This window comes from Lissotriton helveticus, chromosome 8 (assembly GCF_964261635.1).
Source record: "Lissotriton helveticus chromosome 8, aLisHel1.1, whole genome shotgun sequence".
Lineage (NCBI taxonomy): Eukaryota > Metazoa > Chordata > Amphibia > Caudata > Salamandridae > Lissotriton > Lissotriton helveticus.
In genome coordinates, this window is record NC_136069.1 from 633768884 (window position 1) to 633786606 (window position 17723).

At 45.2% G+C, this 17723-nt stretch overlaps 1 protein-coding gene across 2 annotated transcripts in view; it reads right to left on the reverse strand.

Moving 5' to 3' along the window:
• Positions 1–17723, reverse strand: part of LOC144772856 (uncharacterized) — a 148474-nt gene that overhangs the window by 57745 nt on the left and 73006 nt on the right. For both annotated transcript variants that reach the window (XM_078657492.1, XM_078657491.1), the window contains exon 3: positions 8472–8605. In XM_078657492.1, the coding sequence (XP_078513618.1) occupies positions 8472–8605 (134 nt within the window). The remainder of the gene's footprint in view (positions 1–8471; positions 8606–17723) is intronic.

Sequence of the window (17723 nt, forward strand, 5' to 3'; positions counted from 1 at the left end):
ACGCCCACGTTGTTGACTATAGGCTTAAATTGTTGCACATGCCCTCTTTCAACCTACTAATTGACTCTGTAATAGGAGCTTGATCTTTCTATGTAAATTTGACTAATGTATTTATTAAATTATATTGCACTGTTTTATTTTTTGTTTACTTTTATGGTTGTTCGCAGACGAATAAAGATGAAACGATGAGGACACAAATGTGTATTTTGTATGACTCAATACAAATCACTTTAAAGTGAAAGCAGATTAAAAAATGATAGTGTGGCACTTTGATAAAACAGATTTTCAGTCCTCCATGTTTTCCTAGGACTACAGGCAAACATATGGCTACCGGTTCATAGGTCCTGTCCGGTTTATAATCACGCTTTTACATGGCACAAACAAATCTAAAATATAGAAAGTGCAAACCTGGTAGACCCGTTGGCTAGTGACCACATAACCCCTTCAGTGCACTTTCTGGACATAAATAATGGCACCTTGAAACTCCTATCAAAACAAAACTGGAGAAATTACCAAATAACGACTGCCCTGCTGACCCCTGGACCTGGAAAGAGAGGCTGTTCCAACTGCTGGAATGCACCTGCAGCATCACTGGCTAGTGAACTGTGCGTGTGGCTCCTGACTCAAGGAAAAGTCACTCCTGAGCCCCAGATCAAAGGACTGACTACAAGGGTCAGTCGGCTGACCAACTGTTTTCACCTCCAGGGCCATCAAAGCTGATGTAGCCCCTTCAGGCAAGTCAATAGCCACATTCTAAGATCACCGAGGACTGCTGACGTGCAGCTTCAATGGGCAGAAGTTGCACCCAAATCTGCTGGACCCTGGAGTGTCATCTGATTCTAGATTGGTCACCCAAGGCAGACACCAGCCTTCACCAAACGAAAGTGCTGGGCTCGCTATGTATGGAGATTGGTAGCCCAGCCACAGCTGGCCCTCTACTGGATCAAAGGACTTTGAGGGACACCAACAGCTATGGCCAAAGTCACCCCACCTCACCCATGGACCAAGGGGTAACTACAAGGACACCCCGTGAACCGCACAGCACCTTCGGCATCCTCAGCATCCTCTATCCCCAGCATCAGGGCCACTCCATTAAAGTCTACAGCAGTTTTGATGGAACACGAGGCACTGGACTTGAGACTGCTTTGGTCACCAGGTAGCTGTTACCAATGCTTGTTTGCACATTGGACTATAAATCTGAGATTGATGTTTTACTTCAAATCTGTATCTCTGGAAACCTCCAGTGGGTTTTGTTTATGCTGGTGTCGAAAATGTCATCAAAATATAATCTATTTTTATAAATTGGTGCCAGAGTACTTTTGTGTTGCATGACTTCATTTTGTTGTTTCGTGCCTCCTCATGCTTTACACTTTTTCTTTTGTTTAAACCTAGCTGCTCAAAGCCACTGCTACCAAGGGTAGAGGTTTTACAAACGAGACCGACTGTACCCAAGGTGGTTTCGTGAGTATTTTACACAGTAACATCCCACAACCAGCCCATATAATACTCCTCAGTTCTCAGAGGACCCAACACAAAGGAATGTAGTGAGAGAAAAACCGTCCTTACGTCATATTTAATACATTTAACATGTACTAAACATTTTAAGATTTAACATCAAAACTACACACACCTCGAAGACAATTCACATGAAAAACATTTACACTAAAAAGTGCACAACTCTAACAATTTTAGCAGAAAATGGTGGAGTCTTGTGACGTTCTCGTCACATACCACTCTGGATTTGAGCATCAAAACCCTTGCCAAATGTAATACAGCTCCCTGAATTGAGGTGTAAAGTGCTGCTCTTAAGCAAATGCCCAACATCATGCTAGAGATGCCTTTAGAATTTAAACACCCTCAACACCCAGATCGAACCCAATGTGATAAAGGATCAAAAAAATATTTTTTTAATTTAAAATGAGAGGTATCATGGGTATGGTATTCTGCAAGTGCGAGCATCACTCCACAACCCTGCACTCACCTACCCTCCACTCTAAACCACTCTACTCAACTTTACTCCATTCTCTTTCAATCAACACCACTCTACAACACTCAACTCTGCTCGATGGCACTCAACTCTACACTACTCCACAGCTCTCTACTCCACTCTACACAACTCCATTCTACCATACTCTACTCCACTGTATGGCACTCTACTCTGACAGTCACTCCACGCCACTCTCCTTTAAGCCACTAACTTTTAGTCATGCTGAACAGCAGCCACACTGGTGTACAAAATGCCTAAAACACATTGGCAAAGCCAATAGCTCAAGGGGTGGGCAATGAAATCTGCTCCGTTCGTAGAGTTTGCTGAATTTTCCTAATCTGCGTTCCGCGTACTGTGCGGAGTTCCGAACAACGTCAAGTTGGCGAGCGAGGAAAATCTTACCCCACACGTCCTTCAGGCGAGATTTCTCAACGTGGGTGGTTGCGGCAGGTCGCTACCACTCGTGTTGAGAAACATTCCGCTCGGGTTGAGGAAGCTGAACATCTACTCTAGTGGCAGGAAGAAGCAGTGCCCTCTTGCACTGCATGTGGTGGAGTTTGTGCTGATTTTACAGCGTGGGACAAACACCCGGTGCTAAAAATTTGCACAAGCCAGCGCGACATATCACTCTCTGATGCTTGCGGAACTCCGCATAGCACAGCAGAGTTTTTTGGTCACATCACAAAGTTCTGAGTATCGGAACCCCGTGAACTCCACCCAGGGCTAAATAGATCTTGCATAGGCAACACTTATTGGCTTTGCCAATGCTTGTTATGATTGTTGCCATTCCCAAGGGTGGGTGAAAAACAAAGTGTTTTAATTGGGAAAGCTTTGGGAATAGTTTTTACATTAAGCAGTTCACATGTTTTAAATGTATTTCCATATTATGGCGATATATGAATATATCTCCTAAGAAGTTCTCCATTATTATAAGACCATACCTTTCCTGTTAAAAATAAACTTCCCCATGCTGTGGAATTAACATTGCTTCAGTTAGCTGCCTGAGAAAATGTAGCTTTACCTCAAAACAAAGCTATTCTCTGACATATCCAGCCATCATCTAAAAGAACATGTTCTATGTTGCATAGTAATATTTAAACAAAGGCAGAGCAACATAAGGGCTCTGCATTTCTGGTACAAGGAATAAACTGCAACAATTGCCACTGATGCCAAAAACGAGCAAATCAGTAAATATTGTATTGCATTGTATTGCATCATCACTCTGTAATTGCAGGTAAGGATCAAATGGCAATAATGAAGTAATCTGTGAAATAGCTTTTAGCAATGTTATAAAACCACTAACAATTTTTAGACCCAAATAGTCTAAATTCAATAGCTTCATAGCAATAAAGTTTTCTATTAATAAATAGAGAAAAGGTTAATTTGAATTAAAAATATTTGGATAAACATACGGCTATGCAGCTGTTACTTTGAAATGTGTGTCCTTTCTGCTGCTAGTGTGTGTTTCTGGTGAGCAAAGTGTGTTTAAGTCTGCAGTACTGTGTCCTTTCTACAGGGGCAGAGCTAAGCAAACATATAAACACACTTAATGAAACAGGACCTTTAAAAGTTGAAAAAATTGACACATATGTTCCAGAAGCAATTTTGTATCATTTAGAAGACATTGCCTTGCAGGGACCTGGGTTCAAGTCCTCACAGCGTGACTGTTTTATCACACCCAAGTCCCCACAAGGATAGCAATACAGACACACACACACACCCTAAAGAACAAATTAAAACTCCTAAATTGACGGAACACTGGACTTCACCCATAAAATGGCTGCATTTTAAAACTCAAGTGAAGAAACAAGTGGGTCTTTGTTCTTTTGCACATGATAATTCGAACTGTTCTTCACGGGGTAAATGCAAGAACTGGAGTGAGGTCTGACCCTGACTAGCGGGGTACCTTTCAGTCAAATGAGGCATGCAGGGCATAGCGGACTGTATCTCCCGAGTTAATGCCTCTGATATTGAATTGTGATAAAATGGATATGTTTGTTAAACCTAATAAAGTCTGTTTAAAAAAAATATATATTCGAACTGTTCTGCATCAGTTTATTAAATCCCTATATCAAAGGACCAGTGCCAATGTTATTGCTCTAATTTCAACACAATTTATAAAAACACGATAATATGTTGTAATTTGATTACGTTCACCACAAGCACCATGGGCTTTCCACACACGGTGTCACCCGCTCACAATATTATGGAAGCACATATTGGTGTGTGAGTCGCACCATCAGTTGTTTTCGGTTCTGTTTTACACCAGATGAAATATATACGTCCTTTCACCTCTAGCAGACTAACTAATCACAGACTGATGTTCACCACGGAGTCTCTTCAGGAGGGGTTTTTAGCACGTCATAGATATACCCATGAATCTATTTATTAACCTTAGACTAGTGCCTTAAGTTCTGGTTTCTTTTCCATCATTTTCTTTACTTCATAGGAGAATACTTTATTAGGATTGGTTCGAAAGTGACAATGTATCAACAACGCTATTAAACCGTTCTCACAAATTGTTAATACCATCATCTGAAGTCTTGACTTACTGATGAGCGGGTAACACAAGAATCGACTGCAGCCCTGACCCACTGTGCCTCCTTCCTCATTGTGAGTCACGATAAACTCAAAACTGGTTATTCTATGCACTTTTTAAACCCAGTCAAAACTGACCTGTATCACAGAATAAATGTCAATGGGTAACCTAAATGAGTTTGAAGTCGGCATGTTTGGATTAGCTTTAATTTTACCATTTTCCATGCTGGCTTCGTAGCATGCCATATAGTGAGATCTGTAAATTTAGAACCAGCCAATCATAAATGGATTGCAGTGTTGTGCTCCACATTGTGCAATTGATTCACATTTGGCCGATGTAAACCTTTTAATCTTAAATCTTTGAACCCATGATGTTCAATCAGCATGGGTGTGCTAAATCGCTTTATTTTATTCTTATGGATGTTCTCAGAACTCCATTAAAATTTAGCGAAAGTATGCTTCACAGCAACATGTAGATGTTAGTTTCTTTCAGCATCCAGACTTTATCAATGCTTACAGCTGCCACTCGCTCAGCAAGTGCACCCGGTCACTTAACACCATTTGTCTTAGCATTTAGTCAACATATTGTGTCCCTCGGTAACCTGTCTCTATTGTTACTTGTCCGAACTTCCTAAAGCAGCATGGAAAACAAATTCTCCCCACCCTTAACTGTGAGCAACTTACTGCATGCACGGTTTGTTCCTCCTGTATCTGTCCCGTTTAGATTTCTTGAGCTCCACCATATCCTGTTTATTACATATCGCTTTAACCCCTTCGGCGCTCATGACGAGCTGAGCTCGTCATGAGTCGTGCCGCTCGCACGCTGATGACAAGCTCAGCTCGTCATGTAACGCTGCTTTTTTTTAAAAGCCGCGCAGCGCAAAAATAGCTGCCGCACGCATGCGGTTAACGACCAATCTTGCATTCTTAAAAAACACAAAGACTTGCAAAGAGCACTGTCAGGAAATCCATTTAATCAGTGCAAATCAGTCTACTGGATCGAGTTGCTGTCATGTGTTTTGGACATACTGCAAACCCTTCCCTCTTCTATCCCTCTATTTTCCTTCTTCAATCCAAATAAACTCACATGTCCACCGCTCAAATTAATTTCATATCTCCCTATACTAATTAACCACTAATCCTCTTTGGGTTCCGGAGTAGCGTGCTACTCGCCGAAAAAGCCCTTAGACGCCTCGTCAAAGGTAGTAAGCACTATATGAAATACAATTACAATAAAATACAGCGAGATTGAGATGGGGCTTCTTTGACGAGGTACAGCAGAAATTGAAATTCTCCTGCCCTTCCGGGAGATGCCACTTCTGCCAATCCTGGAAGGAATTTCTGGTGCACATAATTTGCTACTGCCAAGGCCTCTGGGATGAACGGTCCAAATTTTAACTCCCCTCGTTGAGAGGAATAAATATGAGATCATGTCAGTCCGCAAGAAAGGAATGTTTTAATCTGTCAAAAATGCAACTGTCCAGCTGAACCCTGAACATTTTTTACGCTGGTTTTGCATAATTGTCAGCAACAAGCACAACCCAATGTCCAGAAATTAATTGACTTTGAAACGCCTATTTCTTTCTTGGTAAACGGTGTAATTGGTGCTGACGTATCAATACTGTATTTTTTAACAGTTGTGATTAACCACACAAAGCTTTATACAGTATACAGTAGCCAACAGGTTTCCCTTTAATGCTATAGCTGACAGACACATGTAGGAGAGAGTGTAGACAAGGGAGAGAGTTAGAAAGGATGCAGCATGCAAAACAGTTATCAAGTGAATGAAGTGACAATTCCATATGTACTGAGCAACAATTCGGTGGGCATTCTCAGTGTCACTACGGATGTGGAAAAAATAGCATGCAGGACTGGAGGGCTGTGCTTACTTAGTGCGAAGGAAAGCAGCATGTACATTATGATGAATGTCGATTGATATGCCTTCTAATTTTTTTACATTGCCGGTTGTGAAAAGGGATCAGTGGGTTACTAGTAGAGCCGAATGAGCTTGGAAAGTCCTCACTGGCAGCACAGTAACTCGACAGATATGGGCTTGGGAGATGCAATAGCTTTAAAACTTTTTATTGGTATTTATTTTTGCATAATGATAGATTTAGAAGTTATGATATTCTTGTGCAATAAAAGATTGAAATCTTTAAGAAGGATATGCCCTTATTCAATAACACATATTCAACTGAATTACAAATATTATCCATATGCAACTACATTATTCCATTTGTCGCAATAGCTTTGACTCAAAACCATGCAGTTATTATCCAAGACGAGTGTTGATGTTTCTTTGTGATTATTACGCAACAGTATTGAGCCAGTAGGATACCATGTTTCAATTGTCTTTTATTGACATTTGTGAGTCTTCGTGTCCGCATGGATTCTCTGGGGCTACTAAACTCCAATTACTGTAAGTAAACACCACAGGACTGCTGTCTGCAGCCTGAGGATTAGTCCAGCTGAGGTCTCCTGTGGAAGAAGGCAAAGGGTTTGGGATCAAACTATGGGGTGAAGATTGACGAGTTGCATCTCCCGTCCTATCATCAAGTCCCTTTGGTGAGTAGAGTAAGCTATCACCCTTTGTTGGATAATGTGCACTTTAAAACGTGGTGTCTAGCTGTGTCTGGAACACAGCTATCTCTTTCCTAACACAGAAATAGTGGAGAGAATAGCTATAGTTTGAACTGTGACATATTAGTCTGCCAGAGAGAGAAATTTTAACAAATATGAGTGAAGGGAAATCTGGAAGGTTGGTAACAAAAAGTAACTGAAGGAAAGAATGGCTTGTGCCATTAAAGGGAGAAAGGAGAGAAAGACTGGGGTAGAAAGGAGAGTTAGAAAACTATTTGAGCAATACTTTTGGGCATGGGAGCCCCATGCCCGGATTATAATTCTCAGTGATCCTTGTCCTGAAAGTGCAGTTGTTGGTCCTTTGCACCTTAATGTTAGTTGGTACTGAGACCAGTTCCAGTGGAGGTGTCTGTGGGCAAACCAGGAATGGGTGGCTTTAGGTTTTTAGTCTGATTGGCGTGGACCCTTGTGGGTTGCTGCTGAGCAGAGGTTCCTGGTAATCAGAAAAAATAGCTTATTTGGCAGCTCAACCATGGGGAAACCTGCACATTTTGTGTTAGATATGGCACTCAAGCTAGGAACAGGCAGAGGAGATCATGGATGAATGCATCTCCAAAACCACTAGGTAGTGAACAGGGAGGTGATCTGGGGGTTGGAGTCAAGAGGTATGTGAAAGTAAGGGTATAAGAGCAGGTTTTTTACTCCAAGTGCTTTGAGGGACATAACACTGGGTCGTACTGATACACATAACCCACTTCTGAATGCCATAGAATTTGCCTAAGAGGAGGAACTGTGACGTGTCCATGCTGGCCAACAGGAGGTTGCTGGTGGGATGCCAGGGATTACAGAAAATGAAGAAGCAAAGCCTCTGCCACAACCTATTTTCCACAAACTGACCCAAAATGTTATTAAAATGCAACTTTAGAACTAGATCAATTGCAACTTTTCCACAATACTATCTCCATTTCTACCAATGTAAAAAAGGCGTTTCCACATATAAAAGGAATATGCAAACCTACACTGCATATTTTACTTAATCTCAAGGTCAGCATAGAAAGAACTGCTAAGCAGGAGAGAAAATCGCAGGTAGAAAAACTGGAATGGGAGAAAAAGAGGAAGGTGTGGGAGGTGATCTGCAATAACCACATATCTACCACAGATCAAATTTACAAATAAAGCAACTTGATGCCTGTCGAAAGTATGTTTGAATGGTGGCTCCCATACAATAACACTTGTAAACATAACAGTGTGCAGAGCATTTCAGGTTTCGCATTTCAGCTTTCACTTTATACTGAACATGTCAGAGGAACGAAGAAGCAGAGTATGCAATTCATGTAAATTATCAACAAAGTCATCATCACCTTACCTCGGTTTTGAACTTTTTATGAGGATGGTTAAAGGACTGTCCATTTGAGTGTGCAGAATGCGACTTCTCCAGTGGAAGTAAATAACTCTTGTCATTCAAAGCAACAAACAGCTTATCTACAAATCCGTGGGTCGCTACACAAAAACAGACATCAGGTCAATGTAGTTTCACCAAACAACAAAAATGAAATAAATGATGAATAAAATAACTGTAAATATATCGTAGGGAGATATCTGTAACTAATGTGATAACAGTTGCATTGTTTTTTCTAGTTAAGGGGAAAGCTTGCTATTTTAAGGTATTGATATGAAATGTTCAAATCTTCAGAATGTAGGTCTAATCCCTGCAAACTACAGTAGGCCAAAATACTAATTTGGACAATGGAATTGCATCAACAGCTTCTTCAATGGATAAATGATTCAGTGCAATATGTACACAACCTTTTTTGAGGTTGCAAACAGCCCGAGTTGCAGAATAGGCCAGTTTGCATCACAAAAAAGGTTTTTAAATGTACAATGTTTAGAGAAAAAAAACAAGAGGAAGACTTATCTTGCCGTTGTCAGTCGCCGGTGTCCAGCCTCTGCCTCTGCCTCTGCCTCTCCTCAGACGCTGGAAGCATGCAGGCTCCCAGACTCCCCTAGCCAATTACGACGCTGCCTTACAGTGTCTGGGCATTTTTCCACCCAGGCTGTACAATACAGCCTGTGGTGAACATGCAAAGTGTGCATGATGGTTTGGCCAGCCCAAGATGGCAGGCCAAACCATCATGCACACTTAAGGTGCAGCAGGAACCACTCCTCCTCCCCCCACTCCCAGGATGTAACAAGCCTAGCCCCGCCCCATCCTGGCTGGCTCCAAGAAGAAAATTATAACGTAATGTTATCAACAATGCGCTATCATCATTTTCTTTTTGCACTTAGTGGGGCGACACTCTTCCGCCTTGGTGAAGGAGCCACCCCTGCCTTGAGCACCGAGCTCCGGAGTCAGCTGCTCTAGCCGATGAAACCCACACCTCTTCCCATTATTATGCATTTAAAGGTGGCATCACTCACGGATATACAAAACAAATGTTTTTGAGCTTACATGTTAATAGTTTACCATAAAATCTTTGTATTACTCATATTTCAAAAGAAATTTTTACTATGGTTGCCAACTAAAATGTGAAATATTACTGTTTTGAAATATCACAAGGAACAGTTGCAGATGCATTTAATAGAGATTTATTTATTTAGTAGACTTTTAGGAATTGCCAGTTCTCTTCGATGCAGTAACATAAGCCCCAGTAAGGAAAAGGTACTTACTTGAAATATCAGTTCTCCTTCACAGGAATCTTCATTGAATTCACAAGAGGGTAAATGAAATGGAGGGTAGTTTTGCTACATTAGTACAGAATAGCACCACAGTTTTAGTGATAAAGAACATGATTTCACTCAAAAGCAGGGTAACTTTTTGCCAGGCTAAAATGATATAGGTTTGTGTACAGTATTAGGCAACCACTTCTCTCAAGGGATTGGCAGTCCTGACCAAGAGAAATGATGGGATTATGATTAACTTGTCTTGATGCAGAAAAAAACGAAAAAAATAATTGTAGTACAGCTACAAATTCAGGGGCAGAAAGATGCGAAAGGCAATTTGTATTGCCCAATAATAGACTACTGATCAGCTACAAATTACTTAATGTTGCCCTTAGTACATTTAGCAGCCAAATACACTATGGGGTAAATAATCCACAAAGTCGAATACTCTTAAAATATACACTAGGATCAATCATAATATCATACACATATATACACAGACACAGACACGCATACACACACACACACACACACACACACACACACACACTTAAATGCATATCATAACAAGAAAATGAATGGTGTACACAAGCAATGGAAGATCCTTATTGAAAACAAATTAGCCCCATCAATTTCCTCTTAAATGCAACCTTTTGTTCCTCCAAAGCTGTGACCTCCATATATAATTCGCTGTAGCAAAGGGATCCAATTGTTATCCATGCAGAAAAGCAGAGCGCAAACTTGGTGTACAGTTTCAAATGATCTTTTCCTTATGCCTTAATAAAATGGACACCAACAAAAAAACATGCATCCACTAGACGCACATCATCGTAAATACAGGTTGCTGAAGTTTAAATAAATATATCCAGCTGTAAAATCCCCAATTTGAACGTGAGATAAAACAACTGAAGAACCTGGAGCCTATAACATGGCGTCTATGTCCATTAAAATTCTCATGCTACAATAATTCTGACCAGGAGTATATGTTTTAGCAATAACTTTAACATCACAGTGGCCAAGAAACGATTTCTTTATTATGGCTCGATGTAATGTATCTACTCTAGATCAGCCCAAAACATTTTCAGCCGGGGAGGAGCTTGGCGGGCATCCGTGATGGCCGCGTGAGCACAGCGCTCTCCGGACCCCCGCCACTCCCGGCATGATATCCTGAACATATCCTGATTTCTCACAAGGATTAATGAAGAGGAACCTGGGCTGATCTTACTATTGTTTTCGGAATTTGAATTGGACAAGGGGCACCGAAGCTACATCGACTCAAACTTTCGGGGCCCGCCTTGGTGGCGCGCCCGGGTCTTGGTGAGGCTCTGTTGCCGTGTCTGAGTTGAACAACAGCGGCAGGGGGACTCGACTCATGGGTCCCCCTCTTAACTTTCGGTTTCGATTCTGACTCAGACTACGTCTTCTAATGGAGGTGTCTGGCCGGTGCTGAATCCAGCGGCGCGAGATTGCAGTTGCGCCTTTTGTCTGCTTCGTGTCCCTCCGGGCCGGTTCACACCTCGACTTGCCCTCGCTGCTGACTTTTGGCTCCGGCGCCCCGTCTTCCTGCGGCCATTTTCACCAGGTCGCGTGGGTCCCGTGGGGACGTGGTCTCCGCTATGACTGGCAGAGGGGACCAAGAGCGGCGGAAGACCAAGACGCCCCTTCGCGGGGGCCCGGTCCAGTCTAATATCATGGACCGGTACACACAATCGAAGGTGTCCCCCAGTGCCGCCTTGCCTGGCCCGAGTGCAGTGGGGCACCCTTTGGAGGCTTCGGCGGAGCCGTCCCTGCAGGACATCATGGGCGCCATCTCTGGTATGAGAGAAACCATCGGCCAACAGTATGAAGCTCTGGCCCACAAAATTGATACTGTGCTATTGATGTGAACCTGATTCGGGACGACTTATCTAAAACCAATGAGAAGGTGAAGTCATTGGACCTCAAGTCATCTAGCCTCACGGCCGACGTCTCGGAGATGCAGACGGAGATCGGCAACCTCAGAAAGGTGAACGATTTCATGACTCAGCGCTTGGAGGATTTTGAAAACAGGGCACGGCGTTGTAACATGCGTGTGATTGGTGTCCCGGAAAATCCTGATCCGCATTCTGTTGATCTCCTGGTTGAGGACTTGATACAAAACTACCTTTCTCCATCCGGATTGAGCAAATTCTTTGCGGTGGAACGTGCCCATCGTGTTCCCGGTGGCCAGGGCAAGCCGGGCGCCCCGCCGAGGCCCATTGTCGCAAAACTTTTCTATTATAGGGACCGAGACGCTATCCTGCAGGCCTCGAGAGCTAAGGGCCCGGTGGCCTTCGAAAATGCCACGGTGAACTTCTATCCGGACTTCTCACAGCTTGTACAGAGGCAGCGAATGGGCTTCCGTGGAGTCAAGAAGCGTCTTCGGGACCTGGGTCTGCGATACGCCATGCTTTTTCCTACCAGGCTACGAGTGGAGTACAATGAACGGACCCTTTTCTTTGATCGACCTGATTCGGTAAATGACTGGCTGGACTCTCTGCCGGACCGGCCTAATTTGACTGATCCCACCGAGCACCCGGGTGGTGCCGAGGGTGGCGTGGAGAGCTGAACTTGTTATCTGGGCCCCTGTTTCCGTATCATGTAATTTCTTCCTGGGTTTTGTACTTGAGTGATCTGTTTTCTGTGTACTCTCTTCTCCCTTTATCTCTGTCGGGGTGGCGGGTGGGACAGGGCCTTTTCCTCCTCCGGGGTCTTTTTGTAGAATGGGGGTTTTTGGGCGACAGGCACACTGCATGTTGGGGTGGCTTTTTTGTCTACTGCAGGGGTGCAGGGTGGGGGGTGTTTCCTTGGGTGTTGGGGGGGGGGGTTGTTGGGGTGTTTGTAGTTTGTGTTTTGTTTTCTCAAGGCGATTCTATTTTGATAATTGTACTTTCAGTGTCATGCTCATTGGGGGATGGTTTCTGCATTACTTCGTGGGATGGGGGGTAGCGGGTTGAGGTTTATTTCATGGAATGTCAATGGTCTAGGGGATCGTATAAAGCGAGGGGTGGTGTTGCGATGCCTGCGACGTTTGTCTCCCGATATTGTCTTTCTGCAGGAGACACACCTAGTGGGCAATACTTGTCGCGCGATGAATAGGGGGGGGCTATCGTCTTGTTGCGCACTCAGGGTTTACAACGGGTTCCAGGGGGGTGGGCATCCTTGTCCGGGCTTCCCTTCCCCTTGCGATAGATGATGTAATCCTCGATGATCGGGGGCATTATGCCGTCCTCGTGGGACGATATGAGGGCAAGACCCTTTCCCTGTTCACCGTCTATGTGCCCCCTGGCCTGCAGACCTCTACCTTCTCTGATTTGGGCCGAGTTTTGTTGGGACTCCCTGATGGTGCTCTTTTCATGGCTGGTGACTTTAATTCTGTTCTCTCTGGTCTGAGTGATCGTTACCCCCCTAGGGATACTCCTTCGACCCATTTATGGCTGGGTGGCTTTTTGGATACTTTTGGTTTGGTGGACTGCTGGAGACTTATGCACCCCACTCAACTTCAGTATACTTTCCACTCTGGGGCCCATGGGAGTTTGTCTAGATTAGATTACTTCCTCCTGCCAGCTGAACAGTCGTCGGCTGTCCGGGAGATTAGGCACCTCCCCCGGGGCATCTCGGACCATTCTCCGCTCTGGCTCTGTTTTGATGTGGGGGTGGAGGCGGCGGGCCGGGTGGCTCCTATCAACCCTTGGTACCTGGCCTCCCCTGAGACCCGTGGTCAATTGATTACGTCCCTGGACAATTACTTTCTGGAGAACGAGGGGTCTGTCTCTTCTGCGGTGTCCCTATGGGAGGCTTTTAAGACAGGAATTCGTGGGCAGGCCCTGTCCCTTATTGCTGAAACCAAAAAGGCAAGGAATCGGGAGGTGGTGGATCTTGAGATGGAAATACTTGAGATGGAGGCTGACCTGGAATCGGGTGTCACTCGTGACAAACTCCATGCCCTGGGTCTGAAGCAATTTGCCTATACGTCTCTGGTCACAGATGCGGCCAAAATGATGTTTAGGGAGCAACAGGGTCGTCTGTATGATGTTGGGGACAAAGCGGGTAAATTGCTTGCCTGGTTGGACAAGAAGGAGAGGGCGAATCGAGTAGTGCCTGTGATTCAGACTTTGAATGGTGTGAGAGTAACGGACCCGGTTGAAATAGTGGAATGTTTTGCGGACTATTTTCGTGCGGTTTACTCCCCAGTGTCGGTAAGGGATGAAGACGACTCTCGCCTCTAGCTGCGCGACATAGCTTTGCCCTGCCTCTCCGATTTGGAGCGGTCCTCCATGGAGGCCCCGTTCTCTACGGACGAAATCGCGACTGCAATTCGCTCTCTCCGTTCGGGCAAGGCTTTGGGCCCGAACGGTTTGCCAATCGAGTTATACAAACTGCGTCCTGATAAGATTGCGCCCTATCTTCGAACAATGTTTTCGGAGTCCCGTGAGCGGGGTGCTCTCCCTTATGACCAGCGTCTGGCTACGATTGTGGTAATTCCTAAAGATGGTAAGCCCCGGGATCTTTGTTCGTCATATAGACCCATCTCCCTGTTGAATGTCGAGCCTAAGGTTCTTGCCAAGGTCCTGGCTACTCGCCTCCTAACGGTCATTAGTGACTTGATTCATCCGGACCAATCCGGATTTATCCCGCACCGTAACACAGCTCTTAATCTGCGTCGCCTTCATGGAGCCATCGCGAGGGCGGGGCTTCTGACGGAGCCGGCCATTTTGGCTTCGTTGGATGCCTCGATGGCCTTCGACACGATAGAGTGGCCCTACCTTTGGGCGGCTCTTGAGAAGTTTGGTTTTGGCCCGGGGTTCATCGGATGGGTGAAGCTGCTGTATACCGACCCCCTGGCACAGGTCGTGGTTAACGGTCGAGTGTCGGCTCCCTTTCCCCTTGGTAGGGGGACCAGACAGGGGTGCCCCTTGTCTCCACTACTTTTTGCTCTCGCATTAGAGCCGCTAGCTGCGTGGATTCGCTGGGAACCTTCTCTCAAAGGTATACGTTGGTCCCCAGATTTTGAGGACCGTGTTTCGCTTTATGCGGACGACATTCTTCTTTATCTTACTTCCCTGCGTAAATCTTTGAATGTCCTGTTTGACGTTCTCGCCTCGTTTGGTAAGAATTCTGGTTTGATTATAAACTGGGCTAAATCCTGCGTCTATGTTATTTCGGGTGATCTGCCCCCGTTGCCGAATAGATTTCCCATCCAGGTTGTTCAGTCCGGTTTCAAATACTTGGGGGTTTTTATTACATTGGATTCGTCGCTCCGGTTTGAACGTAATCTCCTTCCCCCGCTTCATAGATTGAGGCTGGACGTGGCTCGCTGGCGTAAATTACCCTTGTCGCCGCTGGGCAGGGCCGCCCTTTTCAAGATGATGTCCTTGCCGCGATTCCTTTACGCACTCCAGAATTGCTATGATGATATCCCCGCTACTTATTTCCGAGAGGTCGAGAGTCTACAAAGGCAACTGATTTGGGACGGGCGCCCACGTATTGCACTTGCGAAGCTCACCATCCCTTGGTATGACGGGGGCATAGCACTTCCTGATATCAGGAGATATTATTGGGCTACGCAACTGTCTGCCATTAACCATTCGATGTATTCCCCGGGTCCGGATCCGGCCTTTGAAATGACCAGACTCCAACTACCGGGTGGTGACTTTAATAGAGCGCTTTACTCTAGGTCGGCTGGGCTCCACCTTACGGGACCGACTAGGATCGCGGTTCGTGTGTGGCGCGCTGCGAATGTGAGCTTAGGGTGGGATGAACGAGTGACGCTGGCGACTCCGCTTTTTGCGTCTGAGCTTTTGGGATGTCTTTGGACAACGAAGGGGTTTGACTGCTGGGACATGATTGGGATCTGTAGAGTGGGTGACGTGTGTGCGAATGGAACGGTGAAGTCCTTCGAGGCCCTTCGGAATGATTATGACCTGAGTGATAGGGAATTTTTTAGATATTTACAGGTCCGTAATGCCCTCACTTCTGTTCTGACTTCCGGTACCGCTGTCCCCGAGTCCTCCCCCCTCGAAGATCGTATCCTGGATGGTCATCTCCCTGATAGCACTATCTCCTTGATTTATAAGAAGCTGATTCACAATCGCACTGACTTGCTCGTTCGACTTCGAGAGGCATGGGTCGGCGACGGGCTGGAATTGGATGACGAGGATTGGCAATTGGCGCTATCTTCTCCGAAAGAGGTCGCCATTCCGGCCCGTCTCCGTCTGGTTCAGCTCAAGATCCTCCACCGGGTGTATGTTACTGGTCCTCGTTTGGTTGTGATGGGTTTTTCCCCGGATGGCCTCTGCAAGCGTGGGTGTGGGATGAGTGCTACGTTTCTTCACATTCTTTGGGAGTGTCCGAGGGTGGCTGCCTATTGGACGGGGGTGCTTGCGGTGATGGCTGCTGTGACTGGAATTGCCCTGGTGCCGGAGGCAAGGAGATGTTTGTTGAACGTTTGGGAACCTACCGATTGTTCGGTGGCCCAAACCAGATGGGCGACCCTGGGGTATATGGTTGCGAAGCGGGACATAGCGCAACTTTGGGGCTCGCACAGGCCCCCCACTGTCTCTGTGTGGGAAGAAAACATGGACTGGTCTATGTTCCGCGAAAAGACTGTCTACACAGCCAGGGGCAGACCTAGGGCATGGACGAAGATCTGGTGTCAGTGGAATGCCTATCGCGGAGATATCTGTGCGCCTCCCCTGGTGGAGGCCCCTGATGTACCCTTGTCACCCTAGGTTGGCGTTCCTGAACTTTTGTATACTGTCCTTTGGTTTGATATATTTGTGCTCCGCCCCCGGTGGGGCCCCTGATGTTCCCTTGTCACCCTAGGTTGGCGTTCCTGAAATTTCGTATACTGTCCTTTGGTTTGATTGACCTCCCCGCTGTCCCCCCGCCTTGACTTAGCCTACTGATTGTGACTTTGTATTCCTGCTTAGTGAGTTTCCCCCCCCTCCAGGGCTGACTCTCTGTGTATTACTCCTTCGCCTTGTTTTTGATGTTTGTTGTTTTTGGTGTGCTTTAAAATAAGAAAATTGTCTTATCCTGTTCCATATTGTGGGCGACATTTTGTATCCGGATTGTGCCTGACCGCCAGAGTGGCGACCACTGTTTTATACCGCGTTATGCTCCGATCTTAGCGGCCAGCCCGTGCGGTTTGTAGGCCCATCTCTGTACACATGATTTTGTTGCTCAATAAAAGTTTTTAACCAAAAAAAAAAAAAAAAAAAAAAAAAAAATGTTTCAGCCCCAACTTAATGGGAGTGGTTTTAATAGAAGAGAACCAGAGCAAATTTAGGGCATCATTGCAGAGACCAATAACATCCCGCCCCCCGCAACACTCCTATAAGAGTTCCTGCATTTACTGCAATAGAGGTACATGTTACTGCCACTGCCCCAGACGAATGCAGCCATGCTATTGTTTGTCTCCTTCTGCTGTGGCACTGCAAGCTACAGTTGCCACAGTGTTTGTTCCTGAAGGGAAAAAACAGCAACAGTGTGCCATGCTTCATGTGCCAAGAGCAGCAAAGCTGGCATAAGCCCTGAATCGATGTGGATTCTTTAATCCCAAGAAGGCCTAGACATCCAACCATATAGATCTGTTTTCTAGGTTATCCTCTAGAACAATGCAAATTTCTAGACCTCACTGCACTAAGGACTTAGTCAATGTGCCAACTCGAGGCAGAAAACCAGATAGATTTCAACCACCCCACAACCCACTGAACAATATTTGAGTGAAACGTGTTTCAGATAACGATCAATCCTATAAGAAGTCACAGGGCTAGTTAGTGGAATCAAAACCCTCTTTTATTAAAGAATAACACACTGAAGAACTCTAGAAAACAATGGATATATTTTAAAGATTTATCTTTAGATAAAAACCCTATCCTAACTACAATAAATAAAACGAATAGTACCTGCAACATTTACTGAAAGAATGAACAAA